At 41.0% G+C, this 14,402-nt stretch overlaps 1 protein-coding gene across 2 annotated transcripts in view; it reads left to right on the top strand.

Moving 5' to 3' along the window:
• The window catches only part of sptbn4b (spectrin, beta, non-erythrocytic 4b), an 86,136-nt gene that overhangs the window by 43,903 nt on the left and 27,831 nt on the right, over positions 1–14,402 (top strand). Inside the window, exons 19-20 of one of the 2 annotated variants that reach the window (XM_072695303.1) lie at positions 1,761–1,851; positions 9,063–9,209. In XM_072695303.1, the coding sequence (XP_072551404.1) occupies positions 1,761–1,851; positions 9,063–9,209 (238 nt within the window). Of the gene's footprint in view, positions 1–1,760; positions 1,852–7,223; positions 8,129–9,062; positions 9,210–14,402 lie in introns of those variants that run through there. The other variant, XM_072695304.1, reaches the window with a different exon arrangement.

Consider the following 14,402-nt stretch of genomic DNA (forward strand, 5'->3'; position numbering starts at 1 on the left):
TGGTGGACAGGCTTCAGAGGCTCAGATGGACCACCAGTAGAGAGTTTGTTTGATCCACTGACAAGCTTGAGCACCCCCACAGTTTGCTTGTCCACCATCCAGACACAGGTGGCTTCATTACACACCCCTGTCTCTGCCCGGACCATTTCCAGGCGCTTAGCAGAAAGAAATTTGGTGTCATAACCATGACGCTGCCATTGACAGCCAGCCATCGTGGCCTTTATTTACATGGGTGGAACGAGAAAAACCTGGACTGCTTCAGACAGAAAACTGTATCATCTTTAAAAAGTGTGATCTAGGTTCTGTTTGGGATCTGACATTGGTCGAGTTAGAGTATGTAGACCTCGTGGTGTGGAGATGATCTAGGGAGCCACACAACATACAGCAGTCAGTCACCCCAGGTGTGGTAAGAGGGACACTTAGCGATAGCGATATGTGCATTCTGTGGCCACACGTGTTACGCCTCATGGCAGGGCTTCCAACGTGCACTTTTCAGCAGGACAATGCTGGCCCACACAAAGCAAGGGTTTCCCAGCAATGTCTCTGCCAGATTACAACACTTCCATGGCCGGATGCCAGTCGAGCATTTCTGAACTTCGGCAACCTACGAGTGATGATCTACAAGCCCAGCTGCAACATCTGTGAGAAAATATGCTGCAGGATGCCATACGGAATCTGTATGCCTCCATGCCAAACCATATCTTACCTTGAATGAAAGCTAGACACGTAGCCAAATTGTACAGTTTTCCCCATTATACCTATCCTTTCGCTCTAAAATCTCTTATATATTATTGGAATAATTATCATTATATCATCATGTATTATCATTATATTCACACATAGACAGTTTTATTCCATTCTTACAATTTTTTTTGTCAATGAGTATAGCACATTTTTACAGTCTCACAGTATTAAATGAACAGTTTGGTAAAATTTATCACTGAGCCCAGCTCTGTGGAAGTTTGTGTTGAGATGTTCGCGTTTACAAACTAAGGTAAGCCACACCATGTTCTGAACCACTAAACTAATAAAAATCTGGAGTTTTGAGAGAGGGGTTGAGGCATATTTGCACCAAACACATATATGTCTCCATTCTGGTCACAAGGGGGGCTGTGGAAACAGGTTACTGGGCTCATAATACAAAATGATCCAGCAACGTTCAGAGGAAAGGCATGTTGGACAAAGTGTATGAGATTTGGAACATGTGTGTTCACCAAATAGCAACTTCTTAAAGAAATTTGAAAAATAAAATACATAAATAAACACAAAAACACACAATAAACATTGCAGAAAACTTCTCTTAGATGAGTTGATGTGAATGTTTATTGTGGAATAAATTTCTGTTCACACTAGATCAGTATCTGCACCAGACTGGACAGTTTTATTTAAGCCACTGATGTCTGTTCATTATGCTTTGTGCTGGTGTTTTGTGAATGTATATGGTCCTTTGAATACTGCATCGGCTGTTGCCTGTCAGGCGCTCTGTCCGCTTCGGTTTGGACAATAGAGTGCAGCTGCTCCATCAGATGCCATACATTTTAAACAACGCCTCTCTTTAGAGACCCAACAAAGGAAGACACACGGTCCACTCTGCTCTGAAAGGAGGAGGGATAATAAAAAGCATGAAATCTGCTCTGAATGGAACCGGCTGACACCCGGCCACCTCCTCCCCTCCTAAATCTAAACCCCTGCTTTGCTACACGCTGCTTACAGTCAGACTGATGTGGTTTATTGCCTGTTTGGTTGTGTTTGGCCCACAGAGGGAACCAAAACCGTGACCTGGCTCAGCAGTGGCTCAGTAAACTCAATGACCAGTGGGAGCTGCAGAGGTTCCTGCAGGACTGCCATGAGGTAGGACATGTTTTTTTGTTTATTTTTATGAATAAATGTCATGGCGTTCAGAAAAAAAGGCAAAATTGGGACTAATCTACCTTATTTGGTGCAGTAAAACGATAGGAAAAATGGCAAAAACATTTCTTTTTGGTTATGGTTGGAATTTGTATTACATATAGATACAGTCTCATGCAAAAGTTTGGGCACCCTTGGTCATTTTTTATTTTAGAAATGGTAAACACAGACTCATAATATTTTATAGATTAGTCTATAATAAAAAACAGCACAGTTATTAATGCATAGCAAATTTTAATGTACAAATACTTTTCATAACAAAAGCAATTAAACAAATAATCAGTGTGTCCTTTGCAAAAGTTTGGACACCATACTACGTCAGAACCTTTGTAGCTAAATCCCTTGTAGTTTCTTGTAGTTGTGTTTTTCCCCCTCTTCTCTAAAGAAGGCCTTTTGTTCTGAGATATTTTTGAGTCGTGTTGCTGCACAGCTTGTTTAGGTCAGGGGAATGTCAGTGCCATTCCAAAACCCTTCAGGTTCATGGTGCAACACAACCCCACCCCATGCATCACAGTTGGCAAGGTGTTTTGAAATGCAGAGCCTTTTTTTCTTCAAACATACCTGCACCACACTCTTGACTCCGCTAAACTTTCATGCATACCTCTACTCATCTCTACCCATCCATACCTCCTACCATCTTTACCTGTCCATAACCATCTATACTGATCCGTACCAGTAACCATCTGTACCTAACCATATCCATGGCAAAAACTGTCTGTATCATCCATACCATACCAATGGCCATACCCGTCTATTCCCATCTGTACCTATCCATACTCATAGCCAAATCCATATATATCTATAGCCATTGATACCCATAATCAAACCCATCTAAATCATCCAAACCCATGCCAGTACCCATACCTAGTCATACCCATGTATACCTATCATATACATGCCCATCATAGCCATTTATACTATTCACACCCATACCAGTACCCATGCCTAATTATACCCATTCCCTTGTCCATGCTCATCCATATCCATACTATCCATACCCATACCTGATACTGGATTGGTGCCATCTCTAATTTGTTCTGTGAACTACTTTAGGTGAACCTCACACTGTTGTTTTGGTAATGGGTCATTGTGTAGTATTGTGTGCTGTACAGTAGAGGGCTGTTAAGTGAGTGTGTTTTCCAATCCAGTACTGAAGCTTTATTTAGGCTCGGCCTGCTTCTTTCTGCCCACAATCAATTATTCAGCACCTCAACTCACCGTTTATTCAGCTGAGAGAGAAAGTGTGAGAGAGAGAGAGTGAGTAAGAAAGAGAGAGAAAGAATTTATCCAGAGGATGGCGCACATGTTCTTTGCTGCAGTGCTGAGGGTCCACTTAAATTTTAGTGTGTGTGCTGTTAACCCTCTCAGGTCACAGATGGTGTAAACATAGAACAGGGAAGGACTCGTCTTTCATTTTGTTCCATGTCTGACTGGTAGTTTGATCAAAACAAGTGGAGAAACTGTGGGAAAGTACAGATTGTAAACGTTCACTTTCACTGATCAATAAACATCATTTGCAGTACAGCTACGCCACTGATATGTGCAGCAGTGGGCTAGGCCGATTGCACTATACCCATTTCCGTAGTTACGATGCATCCATTTTTATGGTTACACTCCACCCATTTCCATAGTTACTCTACATCCACTACCCCAGTTACTCCAATATCTATAGTTATAGTACGCCTGTTTTAATAGTCACACTACACCCATTTCCATGTTTACACTACACCCATTTTCATGTTTACACTACACCAATTTCCATAGTTACACAAAATCCATTTACATGGTTACACTACATTCATTTTCATGGTTACACTCCACCAATTTTTTTACGGTTATACTACACCTTTTCTCATGTTTACGCTACACCCACTTCCATTGTTCTACAATCGTTTCCATGATTGCACTATATGTATTTCCATGTTTGCATGCACTTTGTATTGTTACCCTACATCTGTTTCCATGGTTACACTACACCTATTTCCAAGTTTACACTACACGTACTTCCATTGTTGTTACAATCATTTCCATAGCTACACTACACCCATTTCCATGGTTACTCCACATAATTGTTCCATAGTTACACTACACCCATTTGTATGGTTACTCTACATCTGTTTCCATGGTTACACTACACCCATTTGAATGGTTGCTCTACATTTGTTTCCATGGTTACACTACGCACATTTGTATGGTTACTCTACACATTTTTCCATGTTTATACAGCCACTTCCATTATTATGTTACAATCATTTCCATGACTACACTACTCCAATTTCAATGGTTATACTACAACTATTTCCATGTTTATACTACACCCACTTCCATTGTGATGCGACAATCATTTCCATGGTTAAACTACACCAATCTCTGTGGTTACACTACACGCTGCAGGTGATTTGTTAATGCTTTCATATTCAGTACAGTCCAGAAAAGAATAGGTTAAACTTTTGAGTCTCGGTTCCTCTCATGCCCTCGTGGAGATCCTCTCAGTGCATCCTAGGGAGGTTCTTGTTTAGAGTCTTGGTTCCACTCAGTGACGGTTCCTCATGCCCTTGGTAGGCCTGTCACGATAATTACGTTATTACGTACAATATGTGGACATGACCTCAATCGTTTTTGCTGACCTTGATTTTTCCCATTGTGTGAACCAGCATGTTTGTGTCCATAAAAACATCACCAATATTTCAGCCAGTCGCACAATGATTAACACATCAATGACGCCACCTCTATACACGTAAAGCAGACTGAGACACGTGAAAACATGTTACTTAAGGCTAGTAGTTGTTTATAAACAAACCCAGCATTTAAACATATCATACAGACAGGCAGTATGAATTGCAAAAAAATAATTATTCCAAACTATTATTAAAACTACTATAATAAAACTCTTAAAAGACTGAACTTGTAATATTATGCTGTTATATTATCATTATGTTAGTGGCATTAAATGGGACAATATATAGTTCAAAAATATTGTTATTGTGACAGACCTAGCCCTTAGGGAAGGTTCTCTTTTTGGTTCCTGGTTTCTCTCAGTGGTTGCTCATCATGCTCTTAGGGATGTTCTACTTGAGTCTTGGTTTCTATTTATGGTTCTTTCTCTTAGGAATGTTGTCTTTTTGAGTCTTAGTTTCCTCTCAGTGGTTCTTCCTCTTACGGAGGTTCTCCTTTGGGTTTCAGTTCCACTCACTTTGCTCACTGTTGCAACACTTTGCCATTATTCTGACTTTACAAACATGTGTGTTTTCTATTCTCTCGCTCTCGTGTGCGCAAAACAACTGGAACATCATCTAGCCTGGCCGTCCAGGACATCTCACGGTACTCTCGATGTCCAGTCCAGAACTGCCCTTTGATTTATTCTCAAGACAAAACACCTGTTTGGTTGGCCTAAAGTTAAGACATCTATCCTAAGGTAGACATCTTTGGTTTATGCTAGCATTTAGACACCAAAGTTTGACCACCCTTTGAGTTAAGGGTAGGAGATATAGTAAAAAATATTACATTGTGACATTTAAAGACCTGTTCATGATACACAATATTTATCATGATATTGTGACATGCAGACAAAAAGCATCAGTAGTGACATTGAGTGACATGACACAAAAAAACTGCTATTCAAATACTATCTCATACATAGAGAGAAAATATTTTGATAAAATATTGTCATATTGCTTTCTCGTACCTTGGGTAAAACATGCTAAAGTTAGGACACCCTGCTAAGTTATCTTGAAGTTAGGACACCCGGTTAGGTTATCCTATAGTTCAGACATTCTGCTAGGTTATCTTAAAGTTAGGTCACCTTCTTAGGTTATCTTGAACTAAGGACACTCTGTTGGGTTATCTTGAAGTTAGGTCACCCTCTTAGGTTATCTTAAAGTAAAGACGTCTTGTTGGGTTATCTTAAAGTAAAGATGTCTTGGTGGGTTATCTTAAGGTAAAGACATCCTGTTAGGTTATCTTAAAGTTAGGACATCCTGTGGGTTATACTGAAGTAAAGACATCATGTTAGGTTATCTTGAAGTAAGGACATCCTGTTAGGTTATCTTAAAGTAAAGACATCCTGTTAGGTTATCTTGAAGTAAGGACATCCTGTTGGGTTATCTTAAAGTTTGGACATCCTGTTGGGTTATACTGAATTTAGGACATCCTGTTAGGTTATCTTAAAGTAAAGACGTCTTGTTGGGTTATCTTAAGGTAAAGACATCCTGTTAGGTTATCTTAAAGTAAGGACATCCTGTTAGGTTATCTTAAAGAAAGGACATCCTGTTAGGTTATCTTAAAGAAAGGACACCCTGTTGGGTTATCTTAAAGTTAGGACATCCTGCTGGGTATTACTGAAGTAAAGACATCATGTTAGGTTATCTTGAAGTAAGGACATCCTGTTGGGTTATACTGAAGTTAGGACATCCTGTTAGGTTATCTTGAAGTTCAGACATCCTGCTAGGTTATCTTGAAGTTAGGTCACCTTCTTAGGTTATCTTAAAGTAAGGACACCCTGTTGGGTTATCTTGAAGTTAGGTCACCCTCTTAGGTTATCTTGATGTAGGGACATCCTGTTAGGTTATCTTAAAGTAAAGACATCCTATTAGGTTAACATGATGTAGGGACATCCTGTTGGGTTATACTGAAGTAAGGACATCCTGTTAGGTTATCTTAAAGTAAAGACATTCTGCTAGGTTATCTTGAAGTTAGGACATCCTGTTGGGTTATCTTAAAGTTAGGACATCCTGTTGGGTTATACTAAAGTAAAGACATCCTATTAGGTTATCTTGAAGTAAGGAGACCCTGCTAGTTAACAAGGACAACCTTCAAGTTAAATGTATGTATATAGCACTTTTTTACAGCTATGTTGTCACAAAGAGTCCCCAGGAAAAACTACCTCAGAGCGAGAGGGGGAACCACTAAAAGGAACCAAGACTCAAAAAAGGAACCCATTCTATTTTAGTCAACACTGGATCGCAAACCAGATAACACAGCAAAATTATTAAGAAAAAAATTGCCTCATAGTTATTAATGGTAATTAATTCACTATTAATGGTAAAAAAAAAAGGAATACGGAACTAGAAGTGTGCTTGATATTAGACAGCACTACTTCAGAGGTTACTGCGATCAAAGACAAGGTTTCAGAGTGGGGCTGTTTCTGGAAGACGACCTTTAAACTGCATTTCCTCCTTTCTCTGACTGGCTGTTCCGTGGTTCCCCTTCGTCTTCTTTGCATTTTCCCTTTGCTCCTGCGCTCCCTTTAATACCCAGCGTCATCACTGCTGACGCCGAGGAGCGACGACATAGTCTCTCTCGCTCTCTTTCTCTCTCTCTCACCATATGCCTCCCTTGCCCCCTCCTCCCTCTCCTCCGCCTCTCGCGCATCGTTTCTCTGTCTCGCTCGGTGCGTTTTCACGCCTCTTCGTGTTCAGACGCTGTAGCAGGAGGGAAGCCGAAGCTCAGTGGAACAACCCCATCCTGATCTCTCAGAACGGAGAGAGAGAGACAGAGAGAGAGAGAGAGAGAGAGAGAGAGAGAGAGAGAGAGAGAGAGAGAGAGAGAGAGAAAGGGAATAAAGGAGAAGAGGAGCGGAGGAATACAGTGTTGGTTGTGAGGAGGGTCAGGGCGCCGTGGAAACACAGTGAAGAGCGGGATCGAAGCGCTTGGAGGAGGAGGGGAGAGAAAACCTCCAAAAACCCTCAACACCCACACCTATCTCTCTCTCTTTCTCTTCTTGCTCTTTCTGTACCTATCTCACTCGCTCTGTAGCTTTGTTTGGTGTTTCTCTATCTCCTCTGTTTTTCTATCGCTCAGTATTCATCACTCTCCTCTCTCCGCCTCTCTGTTTATCTTTCTCTCTCTCTCTCACTCTCTGTAACCCCCCAACCCCTGTTGCCGCGGATACGGCTCACACCGTCAGGTCTGTTCTCGGGGCAGGCCTCACTCTCAGAACCTCTCTCTGGTGTCTCAGAACTGCTCTGTTGTGCTGTGTTTGATGATGGAGCGTTTCCCTCCGCCTAGCTGTGGGCTGGACACGGTCTCCCACAGGCCAGGCTTCACTCTGACTTCTGAGACCTGATCATCTGAAGCTTGTTCTCACTCCTCCGTCACGTTCTCAGCTATTGTTCGGGTTCTGACTCTCGGCAGAGCTGTAGTGTTTTGATTTTGGTCGGGGTGGAGAATGCGGGTTCCTCTCTGAGTGACAGAATCCTGTTCCTCTTGCTGATCACTGCCGGTAATTCTGCTTGAGGCGTGCACGTGTGTGTATGTGTGTGTGTGTGTTTGTTTTTGTAAATTAAAAAAAAATTCACTTATTGTGTTTTCTAAAGAGCATTTTACAAAGTAGTTCATTCTTGCATATATGGAGCATATGGGATATATTTCATATAGCTGCTTTAAAATATTACTATATTTGTTTGGTGATATATAGGTACTGACATGCATATATATATGTATGATATATATGATGTCTTGTGTCTTATTATTAAGATATCTTATTATTCCACTGTCCACTGTGGGTGGTAGTTCCTTCTATGAAGCATTCCTGGTCACACTGTGGCTCAAGGAATGCTAAATACCTGCACAACTTCGGAAATGGAATGTCCCATCAATCTGTCACCCACTATCAGGCCTCGCTCGAACTACAGTAATTCACGTTGCCTTGCAATGAGCACACTAACTAGTGTTCAGCCTCACAAGATAACACCTTCCAGCTTATACAGGTGTGGGCATTCCCACTCCGTTCCCTAAGGAAACACAAAAATGTACATATTGCTATCCCATGACTTATGACATATGGGATATATTATTACTAATAGTATAGTATTTGTAGATGTCAGTGTGTGGGCTTCACAGTACTTAACACTACTGTTTACATTGTGCTACTGACTCTGTTAGGGACAAAAAATTTCTATGGGTGCATTTACATTATGTTGATTTATTGCTCTGCTTATTAATAATATTTGTTTATATAGCACCTTTCATACAGTGCTGCAGCTCAGCTGCTCAAATATCACTGCATCAAATGTGCTACATAAACAAACATAGATTGTATTATTATTGTAATGTTATTCAATTTGTGTTCAAGTAGGAGGTCCACATGGTGTGTGTGTGTGTGTTACATATGACAGCAAACATGGCGTATAATGTGTGTTTCGTGTGTGTTTCAGCTCGGAGACTGGGTGGCAGAGAAGATGCTAATGGCTCGCGATGCGTCCCGTGATGAGACGCAGAAGCTGCATAAAAAATGGCTGAAACATCAGGCCTTCATGGCGGAACTCGCACAGAACAAGGAGTGGCTGGACAAGATCGAGATGGTAAAGCAGCTATTCTTTAGTTCTTCTTTCTGGGCATCAGCACCTTTTCTAAACTAAACATCCTGGCCACTTTATTAGAAACCCCTGGTGTTGGTGGGCTGTACACTTCCTGGCCACTTTGTTAGAAAGCCCTGTTGTTAGTAGTCTGGACTCTTACTGGCCACTATATTAGAAACCCCTTGGGTTAGTAGGCTACACTCTTACTGGCCAATAAATTAGAAACCCCTGGTGTTGGTGGGCTATACTCTTACTTGCCATTTTATTAGAAACCCCTGGTGTTAGAAGTCTGGACATGGAGCAGTGCTGGCTCAGCAGTTAGAGCTCTGGGCTATTGATTGTGGGTTCGATACCCGTGCTTGGCAAGCTGCCACTGTTGGGCACTTGAGCAATACCTTTCACCCCCCTTGTTCCCCGGGCGCTGGAGTTGACTGCCCACTGCTTTGGGTGTTTATGTGCTCACTGCCACTAATTCACTAGTGTGTGTGTTCACCACCACGGATGAGTCAAATGTGGGGGACACGTTTCACTGTACATATTACAGTGACAAATACTTGCACATTTTGCACAACTCTTACTGGCAACTTTATTACAAACCCCTGGTGTTGATGAGATGTATGCTTCCTGGCCACTTTGTTAGAAACCCCTGGTGTTAGTAGGCTAAACCCCTGATAGGCTAGTAGGGTAGGGATTTAGCCCACTGTTGCTGGCCAGTTGTAGTGTGTGACTCTGAGAGTTAACATAAGAAGAAGTATTAAGCAAATGTGTAAAGAGAAACCTTCAGACAGAGCACGACTCAGCCAAACTGCGTTACTCTCATGTCTTGAATATTGTGTTAATCCCTGAATCAGTGGAAAGAGCAGCACAGCCGGAGCTTAATTTGAGACAGTGATGGCTTTTCAAAAACCTTGAGGTGGAATTAACTTTCTGCTTCAGCTGCTTTTCAAAATTTTTTTACTTCTCAGATTGTAGTATTATCTCTTCAGTGTTGGTTGTTACCAATTCCTCTATTGCCTGAATATCTTCTGACATACAACCCTAAGACTGTTACGGGTCAGTGGTTTAACTGTGTGGAGTGTGTTACTAAGTCTGTTACAGGCCAGTGGTGTAACTGTTTGGAGTGTGTTACAGGCCAGTGGTGTAACTGTTTGGAGTGTGTTACAGGCCAGTGGTGTAACTGGTGTTGCTATTCCCGTTTATAGAAGCTTAAGTTTAAATACAGATATTGGATGTTTGTCAGGAAAACAAGTTTCAGCTTTTTTTCAGGTTTGTGATATGGAGTGTGTTACAGGTCATTGGTGTAACAGTGTGGGGTGTGTTATACGGGTCAGTGATGTAACTGTGGAGGGTATTACAGGTCAGTAGTGTAACAGTGTGAGGTGTATTATACAGGTCAGTGGTGTAAGAATGTGGATTGTGTTACCGGTCAGTGGTGTAACAGTGTGGGCTGTATTATACAGGTCAGTGGTGTAAGAATGTGGATTGTGTTACCGGTCAGTGGTGTAACATTGTGGGGTGTGTTATACGGGTCAGTGATGTAACAGTGTGGAGGGTATTACAGGTCATAAGTGTAACAGTGTGGAGTGTGTTATGGGTCAGTGGAATAACAGTGTGGAGTGTGTTACCTACCCTCTCTTGGCTGTTGTCGTGTAGCTGCTGTATTTTAGATCTGATTGTTGGACTTATTTCTGTGTTACAGTCTTCCTAACCCTGAACTGAGTTCCATTAATAGCTCTAATGCTGATCTCTGTGAGTTTCTGAGCGTGTCCTGGATATTTCTGAGTGTGTCTCTGCTCTACTTTACACTCCATCTGTCCTGCTTTGCTCCTTTATTACTTGGTAAAGTCACAAGAGAACAGAAAAAGGTGTGGGTTTTTTAACCAAAAAAACCCAATGATCATTAATTTCTGCACAACCGTGTTCCAGTCTCTCTTTAGCCCTTATAATTAAACAGGCTGTTTTTGTTACTGTGCCTTTATGAATGATGTATGTATATAAGTTTGTTTTATTTGGTTGCCCTGGTTTCTTTTAGATGAATAGGTGTAGATGGGTATAGATGGTAGAAATGGGTGTATTTCAATGAGTATAGGTATAGATGTTATGGATGAGTATGTGTATGGATGGGTATGGGTATGGAGGGGTATAGATGGAATGGATGAGTGTGCATGGATGGGTATGGGTATGGATGGGTATAGATGGTATTGATGGGTATGTGTATGGATGGGTATGTGTATGGGTATAGATGCATACGGATGGGTATAGGTATAGATGGGTATGGATATTGATAGGTACTGATGGGTATGAATGGGGATGGGTATAGATGAACATGGGTGGGTATGGGTGTGTTTGGATGGGTATAGGTATAGATGGGTATGGGTGTGTTTGGATAGGTATAGGTATAGATGGGTATAGATGGTATGGATGAGTATGTGTATGGATGGGTATAGGTATAGAAAGATATAGATGGGTGTGGGTATAGATTGGTACAATTGTAAATGGATTCATTTGTATGAATGAGTATGGGTATAGATGCCAACGGATGGGGATGGATGGGGATAGGGAGGGGTATAGTTTGTGTGAGTATGAATAGGTATGGATATTGATGGGCACTGATGGGTGTGGATATGGATGGGGATGCATATAGATGGCTATGAGTATTGATGGCTATACATGGCTATAAGGAGTGTAATGATGTGTGTATTCGTACTGAACTGTCACGGTATGAGGGCCAAGGTATAGTGCTCGCAGTTACAAAGAGAAGTCACAAGTGCGCATGCCACCCAGAAACCTTAAGCTGTAAGTTTTGGATTTGCATTGTGGGAACTGTAATGGTTCAGTAGTATCACTATAGTGACTGTAGTCTTGTTTACCCCCCACTCCTTCTCCTCCCCCTCATGGAAAGGTATAGGTATGGGTACAGATTGTGTGGATATATATGGGTATAGATTGTATGGATGGGTATGGTTATAGATTGTATGGATGGCTATGGGTATAGATAGGTACCGATGGGTATGGGTAAGGATAGCCATGGATCAGTATGATAATAGATAGGTATGAATATAGATGTGTATGTGTATGGATGGGTATGGGTATAGATTGGTATGGGTATAGGTATAGATGGGAATGTATATCAATGATTATGGTTATAGATAGGAGGGATGGGTATGGGTAAAGATTTGTATGAATGGGAATGGGTATGGAAGGGTGTGGGTATTGATAGGTATGAGTATGGATGGGTATTATGAAAGTAACAGTACTGAATCATCATGGGTTGGTGTGTACGGTCACATAAAATACATATTTAGATGAAATACGGTAATTTCACAAATTCAGGTGCCATCTATAAACCTTAAGCTGGAACCTGTTGGATTTGCATAGTATTGTGGGAACTGTAGTGGTTTAGGAGTATCACTATAGTATTTGTTTGAATAGTATTTTTTTTATAGTATAGTTTTTTTGTCCCCCCTTCTCCTCCTCACCAAAAGTCTTGTTTTATCATCTTATTTCAGCTCATGGAATAATGATGGATTGGATGAGGAAGATTTTTGTGCACCATTTTTGTGTGTGGAAACACGTTCAAAATGCTAATGTTCACACTTGCTTAAATAACACTCTGCAGACTGTATAAGCTACCTCAAGGGCACTATATGGCACTGGATGGACTGAACTGTAACTTGCACAACTGTCTGTTCAAAGAAATGAAAAGAAACCTGGGTTAGTCCTGTGTGTGTTTCCTTTTGGTTGTTTTTTCCCGTTGGATGGAATTATTAAGAATAAGTATTGATGAATCCCAATATAAGCCATAATGCTGCTGTTATTTCAGGTCACTTTGCAGAAGCTTGAAATGAAGGTCCAGTAGAAGTGTCCGCTATGTGGATTATGTTTTGCTTAGCTGTTCTTTAGCGCTGCGTAGGCCTACAGTTTGGCTGGATGAAGCTAAACTTACTGTTCATTAACAGGTGGTCATTATTTCTTTTCACAAAATCCTAATAAACACAACAAGCAAAATAATGAAAAAATAAGTAATCATTTTGACATCATTTGTAGCATTTAGTAAAACTATGGAGCAAGTTCTGGAGGATATAAAGGTGTTGAATGCTGTAAACGGTGTCTGTATAAATGTTAGTATGTGTGTGGTAAAGGGTTTGGCTCAGTGAGTGTGAAGAAGCTGATGACCGTATGATTTGTGTAGATGATGGAGGGATGTATGTACAGTATGGTTTAGCTGGCAGGCGCAGGGGCGATGAGGGAGGGGGTAGTGTGTGTGTGGCAGGGGGCGGTGGGGGGGGCTGTTTGAGTTGCTAGGCAACGTTCTCTCCCTTTCCGTGTTTGAAGGTCATTTCTTTCTCCGGTCAGGAAGCTGAACGGAAGTGATGAGGCTTCAAAAGCTGGGCAAGAGGAAGCAGCGACAGATTTGATTTTTAGAAAAACTGAAAGTCAGAGTCTAAACTAAAGAAATGTCCTATTATGGGCAGTCAGAACCAAGAGTAGTCACCGTATACGGCTCTGCATTCTTAGAAAGACTGTAACACAAATGGCAAGTAGCAATCAGAGTGTCCAAGCCCAGCACACCATTATAGAGCCAGTAGAGCAGGAATGGTGGGCAGTATTTTCCGACTGGCCTTATTTATAATAGATTTGAGAGGTCTTTAGACTTCACTTGATTTTGTTGTTGTATCTGAATAATTCTACAGCAGGATTTTAGTCTCTGAGTGTTACAGTATTTCTTCTGGGCACAACTCCGCTAGACCCCAGGATAGGGCTGAGTTCAGTTAAACATTTCCGACTCTTCATCTTTGATTGTTTTCCTTTTAGACGCAAGTCTGATCTATCAATCTTGTAAATTGTTGCAGCCATATTTCTGAGTGATGTTCAGATTGATTTATTTACTGCCTAAAAAGCATACCATTCTCAGGAACTGCTTATGTCAAAAACAAACACCAGGACATGATTACAGTTGTCATACAGTAAAGACAGTATTTAGGAAATTAAATGTACTTAAATAAAAAAAATAAAAAGCAAGAAAAATAAAAGTAAGACAATTTATTACATTAGTTAATTATTTTTTGACCCTCAGAGTGAGGGGGATCACTAAGCTACTGCCTTTCACTGGATTTATGACCATATGTATTCTGAAGGCCTGTGTCGAATAGTCACAGGTTACAATATTAAATATTTATGCAAAAAATATATATT

This window comes from Salminus brasiliensis, chromosome 13, assembly GCF_030463535.1.
Source record: "Salminus brasiliensis chromosome 13, fSalBra1.hap2, whole genome shotgun sequence".
Classification (NCBI taxonomy): Eukaryota; Metazoa; Chordata; class Actinopteri; order Characiformes; family Bryconidae; genus Salminus; species Salminus brasiliensis.